The 13508-nt window shown below is 37.4% G+C and overlaps 1 protein-coding gene across 7 annotated transcripts in view; it reads right to left on the bottom strand.

Moving 5' to 3' along the window:
• LOC134389495 (signal transducer and activator of transcription 5B) overlaps positions 1-13508 on the bottom strand; it is a 57442-nt gene that overhangs the window by 24677 nt on the left and 19257 nt on the right. For 2 of the 7 annotated variants that reach the window (XM_063113059.1, XM_063113066.1), the window contains exon 2: positions 310-450. In XM_063113059.1, coding sequence (XP_062969129.1) covers positions 310-437 — 128 coding nt within the window. In that variant the 5' untranslated portion in view covers positions 438-450. Of the gene's footprint in view, positions 1-309; positions 451-6580; positions 7133-12065; positions 12139-13508 lie in introns of those variants that run through there. The other 5 variants (XM_063113063.1, XM_063113065.1, XM_063113064.1 and 2 more) reach the window with 5 other exon arrangements.

The raw sequence follows: 13508 nt of genomic DNA, 5'->3' as shown, positions 1-13508 counted from the left end.
TATTTATTTTTTTAAATTTTATTTTGTCGATATACATTGTGGCTGATTATTGCTCCCCATCACCAAAACCTCCCTCCCTTCTCCCTCCCCCCTTCCCCCCCAACAATGTCCTTTCTGTTTGCTTGTCGTATCAACTTCAAGTAATTGTGGTTGTTATATCTTCTTCCCCCCCCCAGTTTTTGTGTGTGTGTGTGTGTGTGTGTGTGTGTTAAACACACAACTTTTAAAGTCGCCATCGTGACATCTTTCTAATCTAACTTCAATATTCTTGTGCTTCACAAAGTACGATGTAAAAAACTGTTCACTTACCAAGCTTGGCTTTCAATCCACTGGGATAAATAATGTCGCACCTCAATGGGGAAATGCTGACCATATAACGCCTGCATCTGATGGAGGGCATCTCCTTGGAGCTGCTGAGCTTGTATCCACACAGCCATGATTTACAACCTGCTAAACAAACAATCAGAAGTTTGGGTGTTTTTTGTTTTTTGTTTTTTTATTCACCTTTTAAATCCCCTAGAGTAAATTTTTACACAGTTCTAAACATAAATGCTTTTTTAGCTTTCTTTGTAGACGAAAGATCAGTATTCTTGAACTGAATTTTAGCTTTAAAATGTTTTCAAAATGTAGACATTCAGTGTGGCCATGGAAAAGTCCACAACTATGTCTATGAAGCTCTGACTGTAAAATGTACTTAGTTCTTATAAGCAAAAGTACAAAACCAGCATTAGGAAAAGAACTGCTGACAGCTTTGATATCATAGGTGCACTCTTCTGTTCAAAATCATCAGCAATGGAAAGCAGCATTTCAACAGTAATAATAAATAATTAACAGAGGAATTTTTTTTAAATTACTTGGTTTTAGATTTGGTATTTTGACTTTAAGAAATGCAATAAGGGCCGGCCCGTGGCTCACTCGGGAGAGTGTGGTGCTGATAACACCAAGGCCCCGGGTTCGGATCCCATATACGGATGGCCGGTTTGCTCACTGGCTGAGCGTGGTGCTGACAACACCAAGCCAAGGGTTGAGATCCCCTTACCGGTCATCTTTAAAAAAAAAAAAAAAAAAAAAAAAAAAAAAGAAATGCAATAAACATACTGCCATTTTGAAAACGAGCCCAGTAAAAGAAAAGAAAAGATCTAAGCATGAATCGAATCCTATGTATTACCACTAGTTACCTAAGCAGCAATGCTTTGCACACACAGAGCACAGATTTATTTGGATAAATACCCCACGATTCACCTTCTGAGTTACTGCTAAGGAATTTATGAAGCAATGTTCTGTTAAATTGTAGCATTTAAAAATCTTTCAGACACAAAAACAATACATTCCTCCTAAGAGTTAGAAACAAGAACTGCACTATTCCAATAGTGGGAGGTTGTTAAAACATCCTCTTGATTTCAGAAAAATGTTTTCTTGTTGTTTTTTTTTTAAAGATCTCTATTGGCTTTATTGCATTTGTAGAATCAGGCGACACTTCATTCCATAAAACAGAATAACTGTTCTCTGAGAAAAATGGTTCTACAAAACTACCATGATGCTGCCTCAGACTCACCTGAGAGTTTTTAACTCATTTGGCAGAGACTGTCTGAGATTAACCAGATTGGGGCAGCACCATTACTTCATGTAACTGAAGGGACTACCACTGAGTCTTGCTCTAACACTATTTTCCATAATGTGGAATTTGATATAAGGCAGGGCTATCTTGAATTCCATCCAAAATGATTTGGCTACTGATTTGCACGATTCTCCTAAGAACTATGTTACTGTTAGAGTCAAGTGAATTGGACCTGGATTTTGCTGTCTACCACAGACTGCACATATGTGGCAGGAAACAAAAATCACTTCTCTGCTAGTTGTAGTTGTCTGATCACATAACACTGAGCTATTTCTGGGACAAGTCAGTTAGCCAACAGTGAGGTGTGGAGTGGGTGCCAGCTACCTGTTTTAGACTTGTGCAATGCTATAGAACACTTGAGCAGTGTACAATTTTATTCTACCTGTTTTAGACTTGTGCAATGCTACAGAACACTTGAGCAGTGTACAATTTTATTAAGTGCTTTTAGGCATTAAGTCTGGAATCACTGTAACCTCACCCAAGACATCAAATTTCGATGACTATGAGTTCACCAGAAGAAAAACTCAGATAAAAGCACTCTCTCCAGAAGCAATTCCACTTTATAATCGAATATCTGGAAGACATTTAATTATAGAATATGAGGGTACTTCAAAAAGTTCGTGGAAAAATGAAAAAATCTTATAAGATTCACCTTATTTTTTCATTTTTCCACGAACTTTTTGAAGTACACGCGTATGTTTTTTAATCAAATGAATTATATTCCAAGATTCTGTAAAATCAGAAGAGATATCAAATCATTATTTCTGGATGAAGGATAAAGGAATGAATGGATGAAGGTGCTTCAGTACTTAATACATGGAAGAGTGATAAAGCAAAGAAGAGAAGAGTTCAGGTATTAATCTTAGTGGTAAAGAATAAGAAAGAAGTAGGCTGTCTAAATTAACATGTAAATGATACCAACAGATACAAAAATTCTCTTACATCTGCATACATTAGCTAAATTGACCAAGAGACAAAAGGAGGAAAACTTTGGGAAAACTTCTATCCCTTCAGAGACTCCTTCCCAGTCCACCCAAATAAAATAGTATTCTGGTCACTCTCCATCCTCTTAATCTGCTTTGTTTCTGTTCTTATCATTCATCGCTCCCTGACACTTAGTATATATTTGTTTACTGACTTGCCACTAGGGCGAAATCACCAGAACACAATGACTTTGTTTTGTTCACGGCTCTTTCTCTTGGGCTCAGATCAGTGCCTGGCATATAGGTATCAATTTTTTTGTTGCATAAATAAATATATAGAAACAATTTTGTCGAGTCTATCAGCCCTTTTCAAAGTTATTATGGAACAAGATATCAGTATGAAATACCAAGGCAGAAAAAGGAAACAGATTTCAATTTAACTGATCAATTACAATTTTATAATTTGGATGCCTATGTTGACTACGGTCTATTTGTTCTTTAATAGCATATGCCACAATTTGTAATTTTTCCCTTTAGTTTTGTTTATCTTTGTCTATCTTCCCCACTGAACTCTAAGAGCAGGAAGTGATGGGAGTATGTCTTATTCACTATTGTGTCCCTGGTGCCTAGTATGGGGGCTTGATCACGGAAGTGGACAATAATATTTGCTGAGGGAATAAATACATAAATAAATATATTTCACATGTCCTGCTGGCCAAGCGTATTATAGAAGTCTATTATTAATTTAAGAAAGAAATACTATGGTGTTATGCCACAGATGTAGGGGTATTATATATGTCACATTATATTTATTTCGTCTTATCCTTATATTAGTTCTTAGCTTTCATCAAGTAGAATACTGAGCTCTTAGAATTTGTCAGAATATTTTTTATGATTCTAATTATGAACATGTCATACTAGTTATTTTCTAAAATAGCATGCCGTTTGAAGAATAACAGTGGCTTATTTTGATAAACACAATATAGTTTCACTACATAAAAGTGCTTCGATAGAGCTGGGAAGTAGATTTTGCTTACTGCGAGTAAAAAATGTAAAATAAAAGTATACTATATAGTACAGAATCATTTTTATTTTACTTTTAAACTAAATTATATGCACATGGAATATGAGATGACTTACTGAGATTATCAAGTAACAATTTAAAATACCCAGTTTAGAAAAAAACAACTCTTTTTCCAATTATATGAGTAAAACCTATACTCCAAGTCGTGTTTTTCTTCATACATGTCAAAACTCTCCATTCTCATGATTAGGCTATGTCCGTACCTGGTATGAGCTGATTCCCTGTCTCTTACCACTAGTGTTCACAGCCATCAAATGCTATACTACCAGTGCAGTTACTGCACCTCTGTCCCCAATAAACGCGCTCTTCTGCTTATTTACAGGCAGCTCTATCTTCAATGTGTCATGTTCTGACAAGGAAGTGAGTTGTACCTTTGGTAAATCATCAGAGGTACTTCTCTAAAGACTGGGAAATGGATTCACAATCTTATTTTTAGGCCAAAGATGAAAACTATTGTCCATTAGCATTCCAAAACAACCTAAAACAACACTGGATGCAAATATTGTGCTTTCTGAAAATACAAGGTATCTACATCAACCTTATATATCTGGATATATCCAAGGGCTAGGAGTGCCAAACAAAGCATACCCTCAGGCACTTGTTATTAAAGTTTCAAAGTCTAATAGCTTACAATGTTACAGACTTACTGAAAACCGTAAAACTGAAAGTCTACTACATAAATAAATGATATAAGTGGGTAGGATTAAGAAATAATTTTGCTTCAATAATAAATATCCTTTAATCAGATGATTTCCCCTTTTAAAAGTGAAATATAAACTTTTACAAAGAAAAACATTACTCTCTCTGAAGACCTCCAGAATACACTGCGGTCAAAGTCTTGACATAGCTAAAATGTGGGGTGGGGGAGAAGTATACAGTATCTGACATTAGAAGATTCCCAATGCATATTTGCCAACTGAGTGAATGAATTCTAGCTTGGAGTAGGGGGTTAATGTATGTATATTGAGATTTGGTTTGCTGGATTCATGTGTATAATTTAAAGTATTTATAATTTCTATTCTCTATACCACCACCACCCCATCCCATTTAGGGCCAAAATCTCTAAAATGGGGTTAAAAGAAGATAATGTTGAACTCACCTAAATATTGTTCTGCAAAAGATTTAACCTCTTAAACCTCTCTGTGCTTCAGTTTTCTTATTTGCCAAATGGAAATAATAATACTGTGTCCCTCAGGGTGTTGCTGTTAAGAACGAATTAATATGTGTAAATACCGAAAAAAGTGCCTGGCTCACAGTCAGTGCTCTGGAAGTGCACGCTATCACTCTTAGTTTTACCTTACACTATTCTTAGTTTGACAAAAGTGACTTCTTTCTCCTCATCTCATATTTTAACTCAATTCAACAAACTTCCTTTCCAAAGTCAAACCTCCACAAACAGCTCTTGCTTAACTTCTTCTTAATCAATATCCTGTGGTATAAAATTTACCTTCCTTTTAAGAGATGGTACTCCTGTTTCTTAACCAATTTCACTAGAACAAGGACTTCTATAGAAAAAAACTATTGGGAGGGTGAGCTCTGTTCTCTCACCTGTGAATGAAAGAAATGAGGATTGTGAGGGGTGAAGGGTGTGGTAAGAAGAGAAAGACTTCGCCATACATATACTTGACTCAAAACAAAAACAAAGAGAACGCCCATTCACATGTGCTGTTCTGACAGAGAAGACAAAGCCATCAGGATGCTGTGCCTTTACCTGTACCTTCCAAAGACGTATCTGACTCCTACTGATTAAAGTACAAAAGACAACTACTGAAATTTGAAATTTTCATTTATTACACTGCGTTATGAATTATCAGCAACAAATATTTTAATTCATCTAATAACTTCAGAAATAATAAGGTTGAGAAATGAATTAAAATAACATTTATTAGTGTTGTTACTATCCATCATGCAGATTTAAGAGCTAACATTTACGGAGTATGTACTATATTATTTACAACAAGTGCTTTTATGATTCTACTCATTTAATTCTCACAAAAAACCTAGCAGGTAGGCACTTTTTTTTTTAAGTTTATTTACTAATTTTTTTTTTTTTACATTCTAAGATGTTGTTGTGGAGCAGCTGGTGGGGGGGGAGTCAGGGGAAGCAGGAAGGAAATAGTGTGGGAGGAGGGGCATGGTTCAGGCCTGTGGCACCCTCCTCATTCCTGCAGGGGAGACCAGGGGTGGCTTGGTCATTTGCTGGGCTGGGTACAGATGTCAGGGGGGTGTGGCTGAAGTCCTCGGCCCCCCACTGCCCCAGCTTGGGAGACCAGGGGGCTTCCAGTGGTAGTTTGGTGGTCATCGTTGGGCTGGTCGTGGGTGTTGGAGGGCATGGCTGAGGCCTCCAGCACTCCCCTGTCCCTGGCTTGGGAGCCCAGGGAGCTTCCACTCCTTCTAAGTATTATAGGTGTTCTTTGGTGGTATAAGAAGACCTTTACTAGTAAATATCACACTTTGTCTCTGATCTGTGGGTTTTTTGTTTTTTCTTTCAGTTCTGAGTTGGATTATTCGCTGTTCCTACCACTTAAACTCTGCACTGGAACTAATTGTTGTCCTTTGCTTACTTCTAAAATGGGGGAACTTCCCGTGGGGACCAGCAGTTGAGCCCTGTAGCTGAGCTAAATTGCTGCTTTGCTGCTGATTCCCTGGGGAAGGCTTTTTGTGCAGCTCAGGTTTTAATGGCTGACTTTATAGGTACTTCTGGGTTTCATGAGATCCGGTATACATGGATTGTGTGGAAACTCTGGTCTGGGCCTGAGTGTTTTCAGTAAACTGCACCCCCTGCAGTTCTGTATTCCTGACCATTCTACTGAGTGGACCTGTGCTGATTGGAGGAAAAATCAGCTGTCCTTGCTGTGCCCCAATGATCCCCCAGTGGACCCATCTCCCCTACTGCCTGCACTCCAAACACTTCCCATGAGACAGGCCATGCACTGATCCCTTGCGATGACTCACCGGCCTCTGGGTGGCTCCTTTTCTTCAGTTGTTGTGGCTCCTCCCTCCAATGTGGGCCCACGGGAACCCTGTCAGTGGTCTTGCTGGCCTGGGGTCCACCAAGGCCCTCTTCTCCCCTGCCGCCTCCAAGCAACTTCACACAAAGGGCACAGCTGCAGTTTTTGCCAGTTCTTGCTCCATGCACTCACCAGCTCCAGCCTTGAAGTAGCCCAGGCTCGAAATGGTGGGAGCGGTCCTTTCTTTCTCTCATCATGGCTTCTCCTGCCTTCATGCACCCCGTAGGTCTCTCCTCCTCTTCTCCTGAGCCACAGTGGCCCCAGCTTGGCTGTCGTTGCTCTTTAATAGTTGTAAATTGGTTGATTTGCAGGAAAGAGTGGTACTGGGGACCGTCTATTCTGCCATCTTGACCAGAAAGCCCAGCACTATTATTATCCCCATTTAATAGATACGGAAATTGAGGTTTAGCAAGATTGAATAGGATTGTGAGATGGTGCAGCAACTTTGGAAAGCAATCTGACAGTTCCTCGAAAGGTTAAACATGGAGGCATTATATATATAATCCAATAGTTCCATTCCTAGGTATATGCTTAAGAGAACTGAAAACATATGTCCAGGGCTGGCCAGTTAGCTCAGTTGGTTAGAGCAGTGTTGTAACACCAAGGTCTGAGAATAGACTAATAATCACTGAACTGTACACTTGAAAAGGATGAATTTATGCTACAAGATTATATCTCTATGAAGCTATTATTTAAAAAGAGACAAAATACGAGTCCCAGGTCCCACACTACAGGGAGCACCACTTGGCTGGGACCACCCCAGAGCCTACATTTCTACCACTGCCTTGTGCTGTCTTGGTCCTGAGTACTTGTGGTGGTTTGTTGTATTATTCTCCGTATTTTTGTATATGATAGTTATATTTCATAATTTAAAGAGAGAAAAGAACAAGAAATTAGAATAAGAAACCTAATATTGAAAGGCTCTGGTTTTGGCAAAGGCTAGGACTAGTTGGTAGATGAAACAGAAGATGAATAAACATTGCTTCTGATCTGAAAAGTGTAAGGCAAGGAGCCAGGATTCAAAACCGTTAAACATATAAGCACCAAGTAATGACTAAAGGACTTTGGATAGAATATAAAGGGCAAGCTTCCTGGTTACGTTTACTTCTTTACTGTCAATACCAACATTATTACATGTATTAAGTGGTGGTTGTTATGTAGCAGGGACTTTGAGGGACAAAAAACTATTAAATAGCAGTAATAAAGGATTAAGACTTTGTTCATATTAAAATTGGCCTAACTTCAAGTAAGAAGGTTAGAGTAAAATTACCACATCTAGAAGTAGGTCAATACCAGAGCCATCTGCTCTTTTAAAAACATTTTTTCTAAACACTACTTTATAAACAATCAGGAAGGCAATTCTCTTTTTAAAAAATTATATTATTAAGCAGATGGGAAGAGAACAGAAGGAATAAAATCATTTGGCTCACAAAGAAACAAACAAGGAAAAATTTGCCCAGGCAACACAGAGATGATATTCTGGGAAGACAATCAGTCATAAATCTTTATGTCACAGCCAAATCATTACATATTACTTCGGGAAGAAGAGAAAAAGGAGGAAGGGAAGAGGGGGAGAGGGAGGAGGAGGTGAGGAGGAAGGAAAGAGACAGGAGGGAGGGGAGCTATTTGCTAAATATAAAAATCAAGTCTTAATCATTGGGTTATCTTATATTTAAAACTCTCATCTAAATATAAGATATAAGATCTTAGTCAAAAATCACAATCTCAAATATAGACTAGACTCAGACAAGGACTATCACAGCTGCTAAAAACATTAGGTGATAGCTGGTGGGGAACAGGCTGTTCACACAGTCTCAAAATACTACCTCACATATTACTCACTATTCACAAAGGGGAAAAGGTATATTCCAATGGATAAATTTGGCAGATAACACCTTAACCAAGTGAACAAACACCCCCAATCATGGGATGAACTGACATTATGTGCTGCCAGACGTGATGTGCTGGAAGGAATACACAAACTAAATCATGAAAAAACAAACCAGACAATTCCAAATTGTGAGATTCTCATGAAAGACAAAAAAAAAAAAAAAAAAAAAAGTTGGAAGTATTCTAGATTAAAGGAGGAGACTAAAAAGACCGGCCCGTGGCTCACTCGGGAGAGTGCAGTGCTGATAACGCAAAGGCCACGGGTTCGGATCCTATATAGGGATGGCCGGTTCGCTCACTGGGTGAGTGTGGTGCTGACAACACCAAGTCAAGGGTTAAGATCCCCTTACCGGTCATCTTAAAAAAAAAAAAAAAATAGTAATAATAATAATAAAAAATAAATAAGTAAAGGAGTAAATTGTTTTCCTAATTAAAGAGGAAAACAAAAACTGCTCTAAAGGACAGTACTGGGACAATAAAGAAAATTTAATTATGGCCTGTATATATCAGATAATACTCTATCAATGTTAAGTTTCTTGAGAGTGATAATGGCACTGAGGTTACATAGGAAGGTGCCTTTGTTCTTAGTAGATACATACTCAAGTATTTAAGGGTAAATGGTCATGATGTCTACCACTTACTTCCAACGGAGAGAGGGAAAAGTGGTAGTAGGGAGAGCGATAAAGCAAATATAACAACTGTTAGTGGTTGGTCAATCCAGGTGAAGTATACATCAGTGTTCGTTATTCTATTCTTTCAACTTTTCAAAATCAAAATTAAGGGCAAAAATTCCAAAAAAGAGAAACAAAGCAATGAAAGCAGAGGTTTGACTCTCCCCTTGAAATTGTCCCTGGCAGTATATAAAAATCTGGACTTCTCAGACTGTGTTGCAGTTGGTGGGACACTGGCATACAAGTAGGGCTCTCTCATGCCACACTGGCCCACAGCTTGAATGCACATGCATTATTATCATCTCTGTGTCCAAATCCAGCAACCAACTTGAAAAGCCCATTTGGGAAGAAGCTATAGCAATACCATTTTCCAGATAACTAAAAATATTTGCTGTAGCCCACAAATAATGACCATGTGTGCTATGGAAAAATAAGAAATGATTTTAGGCTGCCATGTAGTCCTATGTTAGCCTCAGAATTTCTAGTGAAGGTTTATATCTGTACCCATTTTATACTGTTAATCAAGATCAACTCATCTTAGAATGTGTCTCTTGTACAAACCCTTTATTGCACAGAAAGAAAACTCCTCAGCCACTACAATACACTGTTTCTGTACCATTTAGGTGAAAGATAATCCCTTCCCTCTTGTTAGCTCAGTTGGTTAGAGCATGGTGTTATAAAACCAAGGTCAAGGGTTCCAATCCCAGTACCAGCCAGCTGCCAAAAAAAAAGAGGCGATTTATTAATAGATCTACACATGTTCCCAATATTTTCCTCATTAAACTTCATAGCCTCCTTCTTACCATTGAGAATTACAATATTAAATTTACACTTGGCAAAATTTGCTTTCAAGAGTGCCCTGAACTAGGTCAACTCCCAGGGCCAACATTAGTTTGATAGTATAATACATAATCAGGAAAAACTGGAAATAAACTAAATGTCCAAAATTGGGGAATGGTTAAACTATAACATATTAATCTGATGGAATATTGTGCAACCATTTAAATGAAATATAAAAGCTGTGTTGAAATATAAAGACCATGTAGACACATTTTTTAAGTATAAATAAAAGAATGTTAAATGAAAAGTGCACACAGTAGATATGCTAGAGGACCAACAGAGAACGGTCAAAGAGAAGTATAAACAGTTGTTACATTTAGGGGAAGGAGTTCTGGTAAAATTTTTTGTAAAGTTTTTTGATTTATTAAATTTTGTTGAAAATGTAAAACCTGAAATATAAATTTAATAAGCATGAGCAACTGGTACTGCTGACACAGGAACCAAGTTTAAAGGGACATGCAAAAGACATAGGAAGAAATATTTCCCAACATGACAGTATTCAGGTTATGACACTGTCTTACAAACTAGGTAGCCTTGATTTAAATAGAACATGAAATACTAAAAATTCAGAATTATAAAATGTTTTAAAGAAATGAAATTCTATCACTTTCAAACACATAGCAACTTAACGCGTTTTCAAGTAGTGGTTCAAGACTATTAGCAGCTAAGATTAATTTGTAATTTTAACATCTATTTATATATATTTGTAGCCCTTTTTTCATCTTTGACATGACTAAACAAACTTGTAATAACTGTAAATAGAATTAAATACACAAAAAACCACTCACAACAACACAAGAATTCCCTTAAAACAATATACGTCCCTGACGCCTAATCATGCGCCTGAACACAAGTGTCCGACCTGAAAGCCCTCGATAGTTCAAGAGTAACAATTCAAGGCCTATAGAAAGCTGTAGTCACAAGATCAGATCACAGCAAACTCCAGCTATTGGTTTCTAACTTAGCTCCTACTCAAAGGCCAACAGAACCAGGGAAAAATCTTTCTGTTTTATTGATATCAACTTATTTTGTACCAAGAACCTATACCTAAAACCAAAGCAGGGTTTGTACTCTCCCTGGATGGTTCACTAACTCAGGAAGGTTCAACAGATCATGCCAGTTTCCAAGAATAGAAGATAAGCACTGTAGGTCAATATTACTAAGGAAGCCCTTAGAAAATTCTCCCTACATTACTCTCTACATCTTTTGTATACATCAACACTAACCCTCACCAAACAATCTTTGCCATCAACAGTAAATCTAAGAAAGAGAGCAGCAGTACCTTGCAAAAGCACACCTATCCACTGAGCCCAAACTAAATGCAGAAGAATATAGTATTTTGCCCCTTTTTTTAGGTAGCTGTGCTCTCTGCATTTACCGTGAATTATAATCCACTTCGTTTTTGCTTACGGGCAGTAAATTGAATGTAAATACTTTCAAACACCAAAAAAAAAAAAAAAAAACACCCCACCTCAATATGTTTTGGTTAAAATAATAAAAGACTAAAATCTCCTTTTTAAAGAGAGAAATGCCTTATCAGCTATTTCCTTTGTTTGCTTACCGGCTGATATTCCATTTATGAAGCTTGATTACAACTTTCTGAAAATAATGCCAATGTGTATAACGTGTTTAAGTAAAACAAGTCCTCCAGGAAAAAAAAAAAATCCACCAATGAGTAGCAGATATATTAGGCTAATTCTAATTCTGAGAAGACATGACATTTAAATAGGAGCTCATGTCTTAGAGAATCGAAAGGTTTGTCCTGTCAAGAAAAAAGAACATTCAAGTATAAGAAGCAATACTGATTCAGATGAATTAAAATTGTGCACAGAATAATTGTCTACATTTACTACAGCCTTAAGACTGGAACTCTGCAATAAAATGCAATTACTTTTGCTAAAACAAACTTTTTTTGGAAATAGAGTCTCTCTCACTATACATCTACTAGGATATCTACACACAACTTAGCATCATGAACTCAAGTGCATGTTCCTACAGCACACAACAGATGCACTGAAAGACTCCCACCTCTTAACTAACAGCATATGCCCCAAGACATCAGCCAGGATAACAGCAGAACCCTTCGTGTGTATGTTCTTTCACAGGCTACACTGTTACAGGAAGAAGCAAAGAGCAGCGATTTCCTTCCAAAAGGTCAGCTGCCTCATACAGACCAAACAGAAAGCAGTTAATTCTGCCAACTTCCCCTCCTGCTTCTGCAGCTAGTACGCAATAGCATTTGGCTTCCAGTAAAGCTCCAAAGAAAAACAAAGCAAATGTGAGACCCAGAATCTATGCAACGTAAGTGTCTCACTTGACTAAATTGAAAGCAGTAAGATCACATGGAGCTACACTTTTTAAACAGTAGTGGAACTGTTAGGAACTGCCAGGTTTAATGTGAGGTTAAACATGAGCAAAAAGACAGCACTGGAACCATCCTAGATTTTATACTAATGCTTCAGAAGTCTTCATCCAAAAATAAGATGGTGTTTTAGCAATAAGTGCCACAACATATAAGGTCCCTTGTTGACTGACACAAAAATAAATTTTTAGCTTTCCTCTTCTCAGATTAAGTCAAACCAGTCATTGTCCATCATGCTAGGGCACTGGCAGGGTTCAATGCTGACAACCAGCAGAAACACATCTACAACGAATATATAGTTTCTTAGATTATTAGACACGGAGAAAAGACTGTAAAACTAATAACAAAAAGAGGAAGAGTACAGAAAACATGATTTTAAATCTTTAGGTAGTAACCCCAAATATTTACAGAATACTATTGTAGACTCCACCCCCAAAGAAACAACATTGTATTTTTATATAGACTTGTTTAAATTAAGAAAGCATCAAGCTGCTTGCAAGACTATGCATTCAGTCTTCCTACAGGCAGCAAAATTAGATTACCTTGAGTATAAAAGTGAAGGAGAAGGAAGAGAAAATGAAGATTTAAAAAGTTTTCTCAACCAGGTCAGTTCCTGACTTAACTATCTACATACAACTTGCAAGAAGGGCTCCTACAGCATGTCAGAGGGCTCTGTGTGGTTTCTAACTCCTTAGTTTCAGGTTGTGGTGGTAACAGGAGGCTTTTTGTGAGACAAGCTCTTGTTCTAAAGAATCTGGACTTTGATGAAGCAGAGTATTTAACCCCACTCAGAATAACTAGTTTGAAATGAAGACAGTTGTTTGGGGGTCAAGTAAAAACTTATTAGTTGTATGTATGTATGTATGTATTAGTTATATATGCTAAATTAAGTTACCCACACTAGAAACTGTTTCATGTTGGAAACAAAATAAACTGTTTAATTTCCAAGCCTTTACTGTACTTAATTACCAAACCTTAAATAACAGCAAAGGAATTAGCAAGAGAAAGGAGAAAAAGAAAGTACTAGCAATAGTAATAGTAATAATAATAGTAACAGTAGTAATAATCAATATTCAAGGAGCTCTGGCCACACGTCATGATGCACTATT

This window comes from Cynocephalus volans, chromosome 10 (genome assembly GCF_027409185.1).
Source record: "Cynocephalus volans isolate mCynVol1 chromosome 10, mCynVol1.pri, whole genome shotgun sequence".
Classification (NCBI taxonomy): Eukaryota; Metazoa; Chordata; class Mammalia; order Dermoptera; family Cynocephalidae; genus Cynocephalus; species Cynocephalus volans.
This window is presented reverse-complemented; position numbering and strand designations above follow the sequence as displayed.